The sequence below is a fragment of the Poecilia latipinna genome, unplaced genomic scaffold (assembly GCF_001443285.1).
Source record: "Poecilia latipinna isolate Pla-1442-1.1 unplaced genomic scaffold, P_latipinna-1.0 Scaffold755, whole genome shotgun sequence".
Taxonomy (NCBI): Eukaryota; Metazoa; Chordata; class Actinopteri; order Cyprinodontiformes; family Poeciliidae; genus Poecilia; species Poecilia latipinna.
The window spans coordinates 322,997-339,256 of NW_015113371.1; the positions used below are offsets into that span (position 1 = coordinate 322,997).

At 38.4% G+C, this 16,260-nt stretch overlaps 1 protein-coding gene and 1 long non-coding RNA gene across 4 annotated transcripts in view; one reads left to right on the forward strand and one right to left on the reverse strand.

Annotated features, from left to right (window-relative positions):
- The window catches only part of LOC106955642 (NT-3 growth factor receptor-like), a 279,074-nt gene that overhangs the window by 145,261 nt on the left and 117,553 nt on the right, over positions 1 to 16,260 (forward strand). For all 3 annotated transcript variants that reach the window (XM_015045929.1, XM_015045928.1, XM_015045930.1), the window contains exon 4: positions 813 to 881. In XM_015045929.1, coding sequence (XP_014901415.1) covers positions 813 to 881 — 69 coding nt within the window. The remainder of the gene's footprint in view (positions 1 to 812; positions 882 to 16,260) is intronic.
- Positions 14,383 to 14,762, reverse strand: LOC106955643 (uncharacterized). The gene is made up of 2 exons (XR_001426624.1): positions 14,527 to 14,762; positions 14,383 to 14,480 (listed from the first exon to the last, which is right to left on the reverse strand). It is a non-coding gene; the product is annotated as an uncharacterized LOC106955643 (long non-coding RNA).

Here is a 16,260-nt window from a genome sequence, read left to right on the forward strand (position 1 = left end):
CCAAGATGGCCACCCTAAGTCTCGTCAGCGACAATAGGCGAGAGCGGTCCATGTGGCGTCTATCCTTATATTATGTGTATGGTTATGGTTGTAGAATCTAAGCCAGTGGTTTCAAACTGCAGACCTCGAGTCCCACAACCTTTAGATTGTCTCTTGTCCTACACACTTGAACTAAATAGCTAAACTGTCTCACTAGCATGCAGCCACGCTCTTCGGAGCTCTGCTAATAAGCTAATATTGGAGCCAGGTGTGCTAAGCAGAGAGACACTGTCCCGTGAGGACTGGAGTTTGACACCACTAATGTAAAGGGACAAACAATGGTGAGTGTAAAAGAAACAAACCAAGTAATGTACTAGAAATTCACCTTTTAACAGAGAAACATTCAAAGTTATCTAATAATTCAGTAGAGCTGGCTTTAAAAAAAGCACGTAAACTGCTAAATAATGCTACAACAAACACACCCGGGATAGTAAGTGAAGCAAAGTTACAACCTCAATGTTTAAGATAACTATAGAAATATGAAATAAATTAGAAGTATGTTTAAGGAACAAGTGGTGAAGAAGTACAATTTTAGCCACTTTGTCACATACGATTACCAAAATGTGAAAGAAGTAGCTGTACTATTTCACTTTTTGTATGTGTTTTTTTTTTAAGTAAGCCAAGGGGGGAAAAAAAGCTTTAAGGGACATTTTAAACAAAAATACATCAGATATTCATGTAGAAAAGGTGCTGTAAACAAGATGGAATATGGGTAATTATGAATAAAGTAAATTACATTTATCGCTCTCTTTTGCTTTTCATTTTCCCCACAGAAACCTGTCGAAGAATCCGCTAACCACCCTGTCATGGCAGCTCTTCCAGCACCTCCAACTCTCCGAGCTGTAAGTCTCCTCTCGTCTGTCTTACTGGCTTTTGTTTGAATTTTATTACAGCACTTTATCATTGTCCTCAGTGCACTATCAGCCTCAATACAAATTGTCTTGGCTGCATACCATTATAATTCCTGCCTTTGTTGTACAAAACCTCCAATTTGTCTGAGCACTTGCAAAAGACCAAACCTTATAGGCATTGTTGTGATGCTGTGATCCTATAAGTCATTAGTGGGTATAATAAATGTGCTTAAAAGAAAAACGCGATAGATGAGAAGGAGGAGGGCGTCTGACCCCATTTTCTTGTTTGTTATGAATATTTTAGGGATCATTGTGTTTATGAAATGAGTTTGCTCCGACAGCCCCGAGGGAGAAAACATTGCGATAGTAACCCGTTTGTAATTTAAACATCATTACGCCTGCTGGGGCTGTCCATCATTTGAACCTCATCTGGGCTCCGAACGCTGGTGCTGCATGTATGGGCCCTGCGGTACGTGGAAGTGAGGTACCAGGATGTGATATGAGACTATTTCAAGAAGACCTCCTTATAGTGCTATTTTCAGAGGTAGAAGCAGGGCAGATCCACTGAGAGCATTGGCACAATGCTTATCTCGAGTACTCCTGTAGCTACAAGCAGCGGAAGAGTTAAGGAGCCCCGCTCACATGAATGCCATGGTTACACATTTTGTCATTAAGCTTTTAACTTATCTCTGGGTTCTCAACCCATATTGAAGAATCTTCTTATTCATTCCGGGTACAAAGGAGCTTACACCAAACCCCACACCAGAGCGGCACAAGTGTTGCCTCTCTACAGGCTGTGATCAGAGGCAGATGGGCCGCTGTCTTCCTCTCAGAGCCTGTTAGTGGGCTGTAAATTTATTTTTTTTTCTCTTTCCCTCTCTGGAACAGAGAAAATTCTGCTTTTATGTTTTCTTCCCAGCCAATTAGCTCCACCTTAGCTGTTGTTTTGCCATTTGACTTCCCTCTTTAGGCTTGTGGTGTTTGCTGAACCATGAGTCCATCTTTTAAATCATGCATGCTTTAAGTGGAAGAAGCATTCAGAGCATGTTGCTTTCTAATCTTCACTCAAAGGTCAGGTATTCAGGGGGTTTGAATTCTTTATTTTTCATGTATTTTTATTCCCTTTGTCAAAAACGACGTCAAAAAATAATTTTACTTCCATTACAACATATGCCTTTTGTTTCAATGGTTTTGGGAGGAAATGATTTCATGGTTTGCAGATGACATTGTGGTGAGCATAATTTAACCATTAAACACAACTGCAACACATTTCTAGGACATGTATAACATGCTTGCATGCCTCTACTGCAAAGTTGATTAAACTACTATTGCAACATGGGCAAAATATTGAGTCTGTCCTATGCTCACTTCAGTATGCTGTAAGCTTGAAACTGACTTACTTTCTTGTTAATTCAGCTATTATCTGACCACTTGGATGCAGTCATAGAACATTGAAATGTAAGTTGAACCTTTAATATGAAAATCATTCACTTTTAAACCAAATACCTGCCAAATTTAGCCTAGACGTACGTGAACCCCTTGGACATTTTTTAAGGGGAAGTTTGTATTTATTTATTTCAAGCAGGTTTTATAGAACAATAGAACAAGCAAGCAGTAGAAAGGAGAACATGTGCAGACATAACCAAGGACAAAATAATTTTTTTACTGCTACTTTTCTGTTTGAAAAGGAGTAGGAAGAGGTGAACACTTATTTAATCCTGCCTCTTATCTGGATTTAATGAAATATATTTACTTACTGAACTGATAAAGAAACAATCACTGGGTAAACTGTTAAAATCATTATCTGGTAATGGCTTGCTGTATTGACATTGTCATGTTTCAAGTTCAATCGCGTTGTTTTGCTATGGCTTAATGTTGCCATTATTTAATACACATGCAGACAAGTGAAATGGAGTAGATGATTGAATTTGCAAGGATCTGGCGATCTAGAACGATCACCGAATGCAATAAGTGGCAACGTTATGAACTGGACGGCCTGGCAGTCCGTCTGAATTGTGAGCAAAGGTCACCAGACACAGACACTGCATCATAGACACATTAGCTTTTCTCTGCGCAACCGCCAACCTGTGTGGCATAAATTTCGCCATCTGTACATGCCTCTCTGGGTTGTTAAGACCTTCTGCAGTAGTTCACTTGTGCATACTTGATTTCTTCCTTTCAAAGGTTCATATCAAACAGAGAATTTAAAGCAAACCACGAGTCAGATGTTAAAGAGAAAAAACACTGGACGTTTTTAGATGTAAGGAAATCTGTAAAGAGAAGAATATATATAAATTATTTTCTTGTAGGAAATTCAGTTTATTCCTTCCTTTTCAGTTTTGTATTTTTCTACTTTTCTACACAAACAGATCACAAATCTGCAACCCCCCAAACTGTGGTTTTCACATAAGTGAAAACCATGTGCTTCTGATTTGTCAATGAGACTCACCTCTGAGCAAAGGACTGAACGGTGCCTGTTGAAAGACTGCAAGAGGCTTGTTATGACTGACGGATTATTCAGAGACATCCAGAAATCATAACTGACATTTAACACCAGCACTTGACCAAAAGACCTCAAACAAAATAACAAACCCACAATGTGACCTTGATCCAAATATGTCAAGTGCTAGTAGTGCTCTCTAATATCTGATGCTTCCCCTGAGTCCCGTGACCTTCACTTCCTGTTTTGACTGATTATTGAACACTTTTTAGATTTCAGATCCCTCCACTCTTGATACTCACCAACTATGTCCAGTGATGCTCATTTTAAACCAGATAGTTTCTTAATATGTGTGTGCATGCACACACATCCTGATCTAGTTGTGTATGAAATTAAATACAAAGTAGGTTATATGGAGGTATTGAGCTGTGAAACAATCACACATAAATTCAAATAAAGTGATTAAAAACACTAGCATGTAATTACTTTATTCATACTGTTATAGTAACTAAAACTACTATACAAGTTTCTTTAAAGACTCTAGATGGCAATGGGAGCGTCTTTGTATGAAAGTCATTCAAGGAAGATGCTCAGGGTTGCATATTAATTTCTAAAGACTCTACATTCACAGACCCAACTTTCCTCAAATGCTTGTTCAGCATTTTAAGTCACTGACTTTGATACTATTCCCCTTCACATGATGGCAGATTAAATTTCACTCAACATACTCAACATCTTGCTGCAAAACCTAAAGGACCTAAGCTTCCCTGACAAGTACAGTTTGTAGTCGACTTCACTGTTGTGTTCCCCTCCTAGACTGTTGTCTAGGTGTATTTTAGGGTATCTATGCTCCTTTGTCACCTTCGTGTCCCACCTATTCCTGTTTCTCTTGAGATCAACAATCCTTCTTTGCTTTTTTCCACATTCAAGATGACATTTCCCCCCCACACTATTCCACAAAGTGGTCTGCCAGTTCTCTTTACTCAGCTACTTGCCAATCTCTGATACAACAAACAAATGTAGAGCCATCCAAATATTTCTGTGGATGAAAGGCCTCTGGCTTGTACTGAAAGTCTGAGGAATACAGAGTAAAAAGAAATGGCGAGAGTACAGTCCAGCTGGTCAGACACTCAACGATCAAGTCTCAAAACTGTGGTTTGTTAGTTAGGCATTGATCCAGGTGATGCTTTAGGCCTTTGCTTGTCTTCTGGACCTTCCAATGTGGTAAATTTGGCTGAATTGTGTTAAATTCACTTGGGAAATTATATAACTAGTGAGTTTGAGTTGTATGATGGTCCCATGTGCATCAACAAGAGTCTCCAGAACCTTATTTGTGGGATGTTGGCGCAACAGTTCGATTGTTAGCGACAGGCGGGCGAACTTTCTTAGTGAAACAAGACAGTATTGTCTTCCATAGCACACAAACCTTCTCCTTGTTCAGGCTGGAGTTAAAAATGTGCAGCAGAATCCCATGTTGTTAAAAGGACTCTGAAGCTGACACAGTGTGGACCTGCAGTGCTGTTCTTGTCCAGCCTCTCCAGCTGCCTCTTCTGATGCCCTGCGTCAAACAGGCTGGAGGGGCAGATGATGGCAGCACAAGTGTCTCCTGATTTGGCTGAGGACAACAATGAGGAAGCAACATGATCTATGACTGAGGCAAAAGATGAACCATGAGGTGTGACAAGAAGCTGTGTGTCGACTAGGCCTGTCATAATAAATCAATTAAACGGATGATAAATTAAAACAAGTTCAATCATTTTCATTTGCATGATTTTCTCTTTCTAACAAAAACTGGATGATAAAAGTTTTCAGTCTGGTGTTTTGGACTTAGCTGTCAATTTTGTTTACAAAGACTTCATAATTTGATTTGTTTTTTTCTCGTTTGTTTGGATATTTAAAGTTCCAGTTTTAAAATATTCACTAAAAATTAATATTTGAGAACATGTTCGTGCATCATTATTCCTTTACCATTATATTTCTTGAAAATGGTCTCAAAGCAACAATATTATTGGTTATCGCGATAACTTCTGCGACAATTTATTGTCCAGTAAAATTTGTTATTGTGACAGGCCATGTGTTGACTGGATGGGACGTCTGTTAGCTGAAAGCAAGAGAGGAGGATGCAGAGCTGATTCCTGAAATGAACCCGTTAAACGTTTTCTGGGTCTGTTCAGACTTCCATATGCCTGATTTTTATTCTGCTTATTTTTCGTCCCTGAACACACATCTTGTATATTCCAACTTACATTGCAGCTTCTTCTTGTACATCCCCTTTGTGTCTCTAATCTTGATGTTGAGTTTATGTTGTCACACTGGTGAGATCAAAAGAGCTGCGTGAGGCCTTTGTAAAGAAGACTAGAGCAGCTTATGAATTAAAACAAGTCTTGCGCAAATAAATTGAACTCAGAAATTGTCTACAAATGGAGGACAGTCAAAACAACCAAGATGTCCAAGTGTGGCTATCTAAGCAAGCTTACCCTGAAAGCAAACAAGATGGTAAAAGAAGAAGTCTCCACAAACCCTAAAATGTCATCTCAGAACCCCCAGAGGGAGCTCTTTGTGCTGATGACACAAAGTGAATGCCTCTATAATTTCAAAGGAAATGTACAAATTTAACTTTCATGGGGGGTCTACAAGTGGGAATCCTTTTGTTTGCTGATAAAAAAATAATTTCAGAGTAACATTTTGCAGAGAGAACATGGACAAAGAGCTGGACTTCTGAAGTAATTGTCTTTGGACAGATAAAATTGAAACGTTTGGACATGATCCAAAATGTACCAGGAAATTTAGCTGGGAAACGCATGTCCATTTAGATCTTCTAATGAGATTAGAACTCATTCTGTGAACATTTCTTGCAAAAGAAACTCAATATTTAATGGGGAATTCCTAAATTTTTCAATATGACTGTGGTAAGGCACTCTTTCACTTGTGCGGGGGATAGACAAGATCAGGACATTCTGGCCTTATTTAAAACTTTTCAGAGCTCTCTATAACCCAGCAGTTAATTGAACTGTCTTCGTTATGTGGAGCTAACTGAAATGGCTGACATCCCTCCATTTTTTATTTTTTTTGTCTTCCCCCCCCCCCCTCGACTCTGTCCTGTTTCTTGAAGCGACGTTTCAGATGTGCACAAATGGTGCCTTTGTTGTCCTACATGAAAAGCAGGGCGAGGGCGATTCCTCCTGAATGCCGATGAGCAGCGAGGCTTCGTGTCTATTCCATTTCGTGTGTTTGGTTAAGAGGTGTCAGTCGGAGCGGCGTGGCGGCACAGACGGCCGTCGGGGCATTATGAAAGAAGGAAACCATGTGGAATCAGGCCCCGCTAATGGGAAATGAGTCACTCCATCACGGGCAGAGTGTGCGGTGCCGCCCCGACATCATTATCCTCCTCGCCATGTATGTGTGTTCGCTCGGTGCCGTATTAGCACGGTAATGTCAATCGCTCAATCAGGCCAAATAAAGCACACACAGAAGGGAAGCTATTGCCTTTAATTATTAGAATAACTCAAAATATAGTATCAGGTGATAAGTATCCACCCATGCTGCTCAGCCACACAGACATTATGCAAATTCAGGGAGATCAAACCCGCTGAAATAATTTCCATATTATGTGACAAAAAGAGTGCATAGCCCTTCGCCATCACAGTGACTCTTACTCATGTTATCTCAGTCACTCTTGGCAGTGCGACTATAATTGCATTGCTTTATGTAATTTTTTTTGTGAGTCTGCAAATAAAAAGAGCCAATTTAAAAGCGGCAATGCGTCGGTGACGGTTACCTGTGATGAGTGTGAAGCGATTTGTACACCCGGAATTAGACCGCGGCTCCTTTTCTGAGCTTTAAACGACAATCTCTTCACTCATGAATTCATTGTGCTTCATTCCAGTTAATTCAAGGTTCTTTATAATTACTCCCACTATTTTTTTTTAAATTGTTTTGTATTAAAAGGATTGAATAAAATAATGGCAGAAAGTTGTGTGCGCATTGTGGCACATACCAATTATAGTTGAAAAACCTCTAACTAATACATTTCAAACATGGAGACCAAACAGAGAGTGAGCAGAGGGGGGGAAAAGGCATTTCGTCTCAACTGAAATCACCGCTATCAAACAATTGGCTATTTTATCAAAGAGGCGCTGATTGTTCTTGTTAGGAGTTGTAAGAAGCCTTTTCTGCTTTAAACTTCTACTTTACACATAATTAACTTGCTGTAAAACACGTTTCATTCAATCAAAACTGGTGTGTAGCAATTAATGAAGTGGAGTTAGATTTTTTTTAACTGCCTCTAATAGTATAATAGTGCATTGCACTATGTGCTTTTGCATGATTTTGATTCACAAGCTAAAACACTGAGCACTCAGGCTGTAATGAGGTCTAGTGGCACAAGCTGAAGTTTTCTCTCAGCACATAATTTTGAATGCTGACATAAGAGTAAGCCATTATGAATGCTGAATATGAAGGCATATACTTTAACCTTGATACCCTCTTGTTTATATGCTTGTAGCTGACAACTCTAGAGTTACAAAATAGCTAAAGATGCCAACTGATTGGATTTCAAGGGGGATATTTTGGGTTATTGCTAGAGGTGGAACAATACACCAGCTAACGAGAGCAAAAGAAGATTTTAGCTATTTCTGTGGGAAACTAACAAATTTCTTTTTTTTTAAATACATAAACAAAACATGTTACAAAGAATCAGCAGTCAGTGTAAACTCATTCCAGAATTGAGCACTTGGTGTAATTTGATGTACTTCTAATAAAAAAAAAAAAAAACAGTTAAAAAATTATATTTTTAGCAATAAGAATAAAAGCTTTATTTGACTCAAACTGTGAATTTCTAGTTTTCTGCTAAGAACAGAATTATTCAATTCACGTATGACCTGTATTAGTATTTTACATTTCCTGTGATTAGATGGGAATAAACGCATTACGAATAGTCAAGAAAACAAAAAAGGGTTGCCTCTTTCAAGTAGCAGCCAACAGCCAGTCACAGTATTCTCACAGAGCTTACAAATCATTTATATCTTTTCTGCCACCCTGTCATGTTTCTTTTCTCCAAGCCTCCAAAATGACACCAGTTGAATAATTTAAAAATGGCTGAGGCTTCTTCAGTGTTTATGTAACTGTGGGTTGTTGGCGAACAGATAAGCAGTCTGTCAACTGCACCAAACGGCAGGACAATTCAGGAGCTGCTTCCTTTTTCCACTTAAATATAGAAGTCTTAAAAACTGATCTGATTCACCCTCCCATGCAGTTTTATTGGCTGATTTAGCAAGTCAGTAGAATTTCATACAATAGACTTTGATTTCATAAGAACTACGCCAGTATTTAAGTGTAAAATAATAAGATCTTCTTACCCTCTCCTCATTTAATTGGAGACACAGTGAGAAGAATATTTTAAAAAGACTTTTAGTCATTGTTAACAGTGTTGGCCAGAAGCAATTAAGTTACATGTGTTTTGTGCTGGCTCTAAATAAAACGTTTTCACACTTTTATTTAAAGAATGTAGTGTGCAGCTGATTAGCTGGAGTTCACATTTTAAACACTTGAACTGACTGAACCAAAACTTTGCAATTTACATGGAGAATAAATTACTAAAAGCACAGTTGGAGAACTACAAAAACACTGGACCAGTTTTAATGTGCATTGATTATGATCTTTTTAAACACCATTGAAGATTTGTGAAAACCAAAAAGTGTCTTTGTTTGGACAAATACAACCAGCTCATTACAACCTGAGCACGTGTGACAGCAGTTGAAAGTCAAAAGGAGTTGGTTTACATGACTCTGTGTAAGTCACTGCTTCAAGTTTATCAGGTTGTATTTGCCGAGCGCTCGCGGAGTGCAACAGCACAACAGTTGCTTTGTTTTGCAGGTTCGCTGCACAGATATTTCACACTCGCTGCAATATATTAATATCGCTAACAATGGCAAAGCTATCAGGGGAATCTCAATAATCTCAAGTCTTTTGTGGCTCCTGTGAAAGGCTCCAACATCACATAGAGGCTCCATAATAGATGACTGCTGTGTGCTGCCTCTGGATGAGACACAGATAATCGCCTCTGCCTCTTTGTCTGTTTGCCCTTTAGCTGAGCAACTGCAGGTACTGCAGAGTGCTGCACAGCTCTGCCAAGGGGAAGCCAGAGCACGTCGGCAGGGGGTAAAAACGTAGGGGGGCGGGGAGGGGGATAAATGCTAAATGTGAAATGTACCACTGCAGCTTCCAGGGTGATATTATTGGAGATTACTAGTAGCAGAGTTAGCAGCATTCAGCCAAAGTGTCAGTTTTCGAGGAAGCTTATTCTGGTCTTGAGAAAGAAATGGGAAGAAAAAAAAAAAGTCTCCTTCTTTAGCAACTGGCACAATCCACCCGAGGCGATGTGCATAGCGAATCTCTTCATTCTGTTGGTGTCTCTTTTATCCACAATGCAGCAGCCAACGCACAGTCAAACATTTATGTCCCCTGCCGCAAGATGGATTTTTTTTCTGAAGGCGTCTGACACATGAACCGATCAAACCAGTAATCTGCACTTAATGGAGGAATGATCTGCCGAACTTGATAGGGGCAATGTGACAGGTAAATTACTAAAGTTTATTTCTTAAGAAGCAGTCCAACGCTAATTTAAGAAGTTAAAATTAGCCACACATTAGCTTTATAAAGATTAAAGCTACTTTAAAGAAGATACAGAAACTACACATGAAATAATTAGACTTCACTACTTTCCAACAAAAAAAAAGACCATTTGTTTATGTGCACATAAACAAATTAACAGATGGGTGGATGCCAATGGCAAAAAAGTTTTTTTCCTTTCCCATTTAAAATCTATTACTCAATAAGCTTGCCTCAAATCTGCTGAAAAAAAATTACTCTGCTTTTATGTCGCTTTAGATAGAAAGCTCCTCTCAATTACTCATTGTCCCCATTACAACAGAGGTGGCGTTAACTGAATATTTTCTATTTTTGGCTAGTTTTTCAAAACGGTGACAGCAAAATCTGAAGACCATGTGTCATTTTGAGAGATTACAATTCACACACCCAACCACATAGTGCAGATGCACAGACATTTTTAACTTTACACCCAGATTACATTGTTGATGTAATTAAATCAATCAGTCAAGGAAAAAAATTCCAAACAGAGCATCATTTGTGACCCGGGAGCTGACAGGAAGTTAGAGTTATGGCTCACAGACCGGTGCAGAAGGAGTGCCTGCTTTGAGATTTCCTACCACTGAAACAAGTTCTTGCGGGATCAGGAAACCCCTTGTTCAGAGAGTTTTGCTGACTTCTAGAGAAATGTTACAAAACTTGGGCTAAAGTGGTACTTTTTAATTCTAGTCTTCAGGGTGGCAGCAAAGCGCTTGGTTAGCTTCCAGAACTTAAAGGTATATACAGAGCCAGCTTTTCTGTATGGTGTCCCTGAAATGTCAAGTACAGTTTCCAGTAGTAATCATCATGCTTTTTTGAACATATTTGAAGTGACATGAAGACCACAACTGAACAATAATAATAATAAAAAACACAGGCCTAGTGTTATCAAAGCCTGGATATTTAACCTTAATTTTGGACAGTGGTAAAAGTAACCTGAAGACATTTTCCATTTTAATTTATCACAAGAAAATCAACAGATGTTGCCACATTGACCTGTGACACCTGGTCAGTTTATGTTGTCTAAACTGCACTACCCATAAATAGTCCATTCATAATGTTATTTTACCTTCTGTGATGCTATGCAGATGCTCTGTCTGTGCTGATGAAGATTCAATTCAAGTCTATATTTAGAAATCTTGGAGCTGTCAGAAGCCCACACTATTATCTGAAAAATTAAGATAATAGTCAATGATTTGACCACAGGGGCACTTAGAGCGATAAACCTTGTTTAAGCTTTAAATATAAAAAGCATAACTTAAAAAAATAACATGACATAGCAAAAGGAACATATTGTTATCATGGAGTCAGTCAGTGTGAATCCTGCACCCTTCATCCATGTATGCACACCCGGTACGAAACAGGCAGCAACAAACCTTCTTCCAAAAGGGAACAGGCTTGTAATTTGAACTTCCATTTATCTACAACATCTTTACTGAGATGCTAACATACATGGCGAGATAAGTAACAGTGACAGCAGAGCATTTGCTGAAATATTTAAAAATAGAAAGCTAAAATCCTTGCCTCCTGTTCTTTGTTTACCCCTACCCACTGTCATCTCTGAACCAACACAATCTTCCTCTGCTCCTATGAATGCAGTGCAGGTGTTTCCTGTGGATAAGCATAAAAAAAAAAAAAAATCAGGCAAAGAAATCAGACATGGATAGATCCAGCAAAGTATGATTTCTTCATTATTTTGCAGCATGAAAACAATTGCACCTTGAAACAACTGATTGTGTGCTCAATCAATTACAATTTAAAAAAAAGGAATTTGAAAAAAGCAACATTTTGTGAATTTGACTGCTTGACTTGATCACGTGATGCATATCTGTCGTCGACTGAGCTTACTTTCTTTATTCTTACTGAATTTGCCCCAGATTGATTAAAAGCCATTCTTTGTCCAAATTCTGATGTGTCAGCCTCCTGCTGCTCAGTGAAAAGTGAACATAATTTGGTGGTGCTGGTAGAAGGAAAGCAACAGTGCAGCAGATGTGTGCCAGCTCCTGCCAGCATCTGTTTATTAAACCCATTACTTTTGAATAAATCTGTGTCTGTTTGTCTCTCCACTGCTCAAAGACGCTGTGATACAATCGAATGGTGTGGCGTCTCGGCCGTATCTTTTTCTAAGCTACAACAATAACAATAAAAATATCAATGGACCGGCTGCACAGTGGCGCAGTTGGTAGAGCTGTTGCCGTGCAGCAAGAAGGTTCTGGGTTCGATTCCCGGCCCCGGTCTTTCTGCATGGAGTCTGCCTGTTCTCCCTGTGCATGCGTGGGTTTTCTCCGGGTACTCCGGTTTCCTCCCACAGTCCAAAAAAAAACATGACTGTTAGGTTAATTGGTCTGTCTAAATTGCCCCTAGGTATGTATGTGTGTGTGTGCGCATGGTTGTGTGTCTGTGTTGCCCTGCGACAGACTGGCGACCTGTCCAGGATGTACCCCGCCTCTCGCCCGGAACGTTAGCTGGAGATAGGCACCAGCACCCCTCCCGACCCCACTGAGGGACAAGGGTGTTCAGAAAATGGATGGATGGATATCAATGGACCAGCAGAATCACAGTTTTATTGATGTGTGTTAATACAGCAGCTGCAGTGCAGGAAAAATAAGCTAATAGAAACAGACCCTTATACTTGCATATCTATTTTTTCTCATTGAATACTAACTTGGCTTTCAGTTGTACTGCAATAGGTAGACTACATTTAAAATTAGATGTTTAGATAAAATGTAAATGTGCTTTTACTGCATTAAAACTCCTTATTTTAGCTGAAATTTCATTACCCAGGATTGGCTAACAGTGTTTGCTACTGCTTACCAACAATTTCCAGGATTCAAATTATATCACAACCCCCTATCCCCCAGGATGTATATGCTGATCTTTACTATACAGGCATATACATATAATTTTACAATTAATTTTTTTGTATTAACTTAATACAAGGATGACATCTCAAGTTTGAAACTCTGACTCAAGTTGGAATGAAGTTGCACAAGTAAAAGACGACGTACTTGGACTAGACTTGAACCACGGCTTGGGACTCCTGGTCTGACACTCTTAGCAGTTTTTAATCTCATGTGATGAAGAATGAAAGAACACAGATCTGTAAGCTGTAGACTGTAGCTGCTGTGAATAAGCTATTGGGCATTGGCAAGAAGAATATGGCCATTTTTTTTTTCATAGGTGGGACTGATGAAAAATCCTACAAATGCATTTTCCTAACAAAACCAGCATCGTTAAGAGGGGAAATAAACAGGCTTTCCAAAAAATACATTTTTTGTTTTTACCAAGAAGCATTGTTACAACAAAGGTATAATTAACATTTTGTTCTTTTTGTGAAATGATGGTGAAATCTAAGGTGTATTGGTTTTGTAGCTAAGGGTTAAATCCTTAAACACTTTGCCAAGTTTTTTTTTTTTTACTTGCCAATGTTTCAGTCATCTATTTGGTAAAACCCAATTAACTGACGGCGTGCTTCTGTTTTACCATCACTTTGTGTGTAATAAGTATTTTCTGTGTGAAAGCGTCACTTCTATTTTTGCTCCGTCGCCACTAAACAACTCTGGCAGAGCGTGGCAAATTATTCAAAAAAACAGCATGGCATACTGTAGTTTAGCACTCAAATGGAGAAACTGTTTAGATAAATTAAAAATTATATTGTGTCATTATAATAGTTGGTTAATCAAAACTTTTCCAAAACAGCAAAACGCACAACTGCAAAAGAAAATCTGCAAAGATGAGAGATTGAGCTTTTGATGTTGTTTTATTGTTGCTAAGGAAAATGTGGCTTTACCATCTTAAGTTTACCACACAACTGTGTACCTTTGTGAAGGGATTGAAGAAAAACTGTTGCCATGCAATGAGACTTTGTTCATTAGAGCTGCATATGCAATTAATCATAACAGCTGTTACATTTTAAAAATACTTGCAGTTATAAGAACAGAAGACAGATGGACATATGTCATTCTAAAACTTATTTGTACATGAAGTAGATATTGCTACTCAATTTGTTTGACATTTTAAAATATAAATAGAATGTATTTATAAACAAACCCAATGAAGTATTCATTAAATAAATGTACATGTGTATCACTGATAAGTTAGAGTATGGAGAATTTAAAGGCAAGTCAAAACCAGTAACGTATAGTTCTTTAATGGGCAAATAGCATCAACACATGGTGATGTATAAATGTAGCACAGTGCTGAGTGGAACCCAGCTACTTTGGCACTGTTGTATCTCTGGAGCCAGGCGATAAATGAATGCACCAATTGGTTATTCACAGTGGTCGGTGCTCACTGTCCTTTTCAGTTCTCTAGAAACTTCAGTCGGTTCTTCCTTCCTTGCTGTCTGTGCAGTGTCAGCCTCCTTCTTTTGAGCTACAGTGTCATCAATTATGAATTTGTTTCCCCCCCACCTCCTGCATGATAAGACGGTGCAAGAAAGTGAGAAAAGTGTGAACTACAGAAGGCTTGTAGCATGATACCCCTATAGGAAGGTGCCAGAAAACCTCCAGATGTCTTGTTTTAAAAACCTTTAACAGCAACAGTGAAAACCTCTCGGGGAGCTAAATGTGCCTTTAACTTTAAATCAGTGCTAAAAGGCTAAAGCTCAGAGACTTGATCTACTTATAGTTTGGAAGCAGCAGTCTCGCTTACGTCAATGTTGCTGACACAGCTAGAGATGCCCCAATCGATCAGCCTTGAATCAGAATCAGCCGTTCTCTAGGCACAAGCAAACCGTGGAACTGAAGTCAGTATTATCATTGCAGATTCCTTCTAGTCAGGCACAAAACTGTAGGCAAATCACAACTTACCCAGTTTCCACTCCATTCATCTCCTTAGGTTGTTAGGACAACAAGACATTATCTTTAAAACTAGACATTCACTCAGAAATGTAAACTATTGAAAGACTGTGACCAGAAAATGCTTTTTTTGTAAATGCTATCAACTCCATAAATCCCCTCGTGCCCCCCAAAAAACATAAATATGAACAGTATGAAGAATATTGTGCAGCAAGACATTTTAATGTCTGATTACCACAGTGTGAATTAAGACAACTAAGTTGCTGTTTTTCCTTTCAGTGATACTTGGCATCTGATTTGCAGTTTTGTTTTTCAGTAGCTGGGTAGAGCCGTGTCATGTACTGAACTGTTAAGTTAGAAATGAGGAATCAGATGCTGTCTTATGTTTTTTAACTGAAAAGAGTCATGAACTGATTTTTCAACAGCATTTTGGAGTTGACTTGGTTAATGGTTGCTTTACAAAGTATCAATATATTTCTCGTTACTCTGGATCCAAACCTTAACTAATTGCTTTTTTTTGGACTTAAGAATCATAAAAAACTATTATGAAAATATTATTATTGTACCTATCAAGTATTTTAAGAGTTGCTATGTATAAACATAATATGAATCAGCATAACCATATTCTTGGATCAATTTATTGCTATTGCAATTTGTAGCAATTTATATATCTTGCTAGTGACATTTTTTATCCTCCTCCTTGTACTGTTTTGTGCCAGTGTTTCATTTCAATAGCGTCAGGGTAGATGATACCACAGGAAAGCAATTCTCCTACACCACATTTCTACAAATTTAAGATTATATCCTACACAATTTGATCTCCACAGTAAACCCATCTACTGCAGATTTATTGTGAAAGTTAAAACATTACAGCAGGAGTAAACTGCACTTGGGCACTGCTTCACAGATGCCCACAATACTCACTGACTCAATAACATTGCTTCATCTCATTAGGCACTATGCAGAGAGTTAATTTGACTTGTGAGGGTGGATGCCTGAAACTGGAGGTTCCCACTGCCTTTTAAGATTCATCCCCAGATGTTTGGCTGAATTCTTTAATTCAGCCAAAAACATTAAAATGATTTGACAACGTCTCAAAAAAGTAAAGTACCTGGTCATGAGCAGAATACTGTGAATTCCACACCATCATACTCTGTATACAAATCAGAATGAGAGTTTATTGAAAGTGTCACATATACATTAAATATAAGGCAAGACTTTATATTTCATGTCACACTTCCCTTATTTCATCATTTTTAGACCAATGTATCTTTCAAAATGCCATATTTGTAAGATTGCAAACATTGTTTAGTAGAATAAGCTGTTAATCTATTAATGCTGGACCTCTAGGTGTTTAAAGGATTGTTATATGCTTATTTAAATATTCTCTAGAAAACTGCTGACCTGTTAAGTACTGAATCACACTGTGGTGCTGCAAATGCTGTGTTGCAGTATCATTCACTGTTTTTATTTTTTTGTATACATG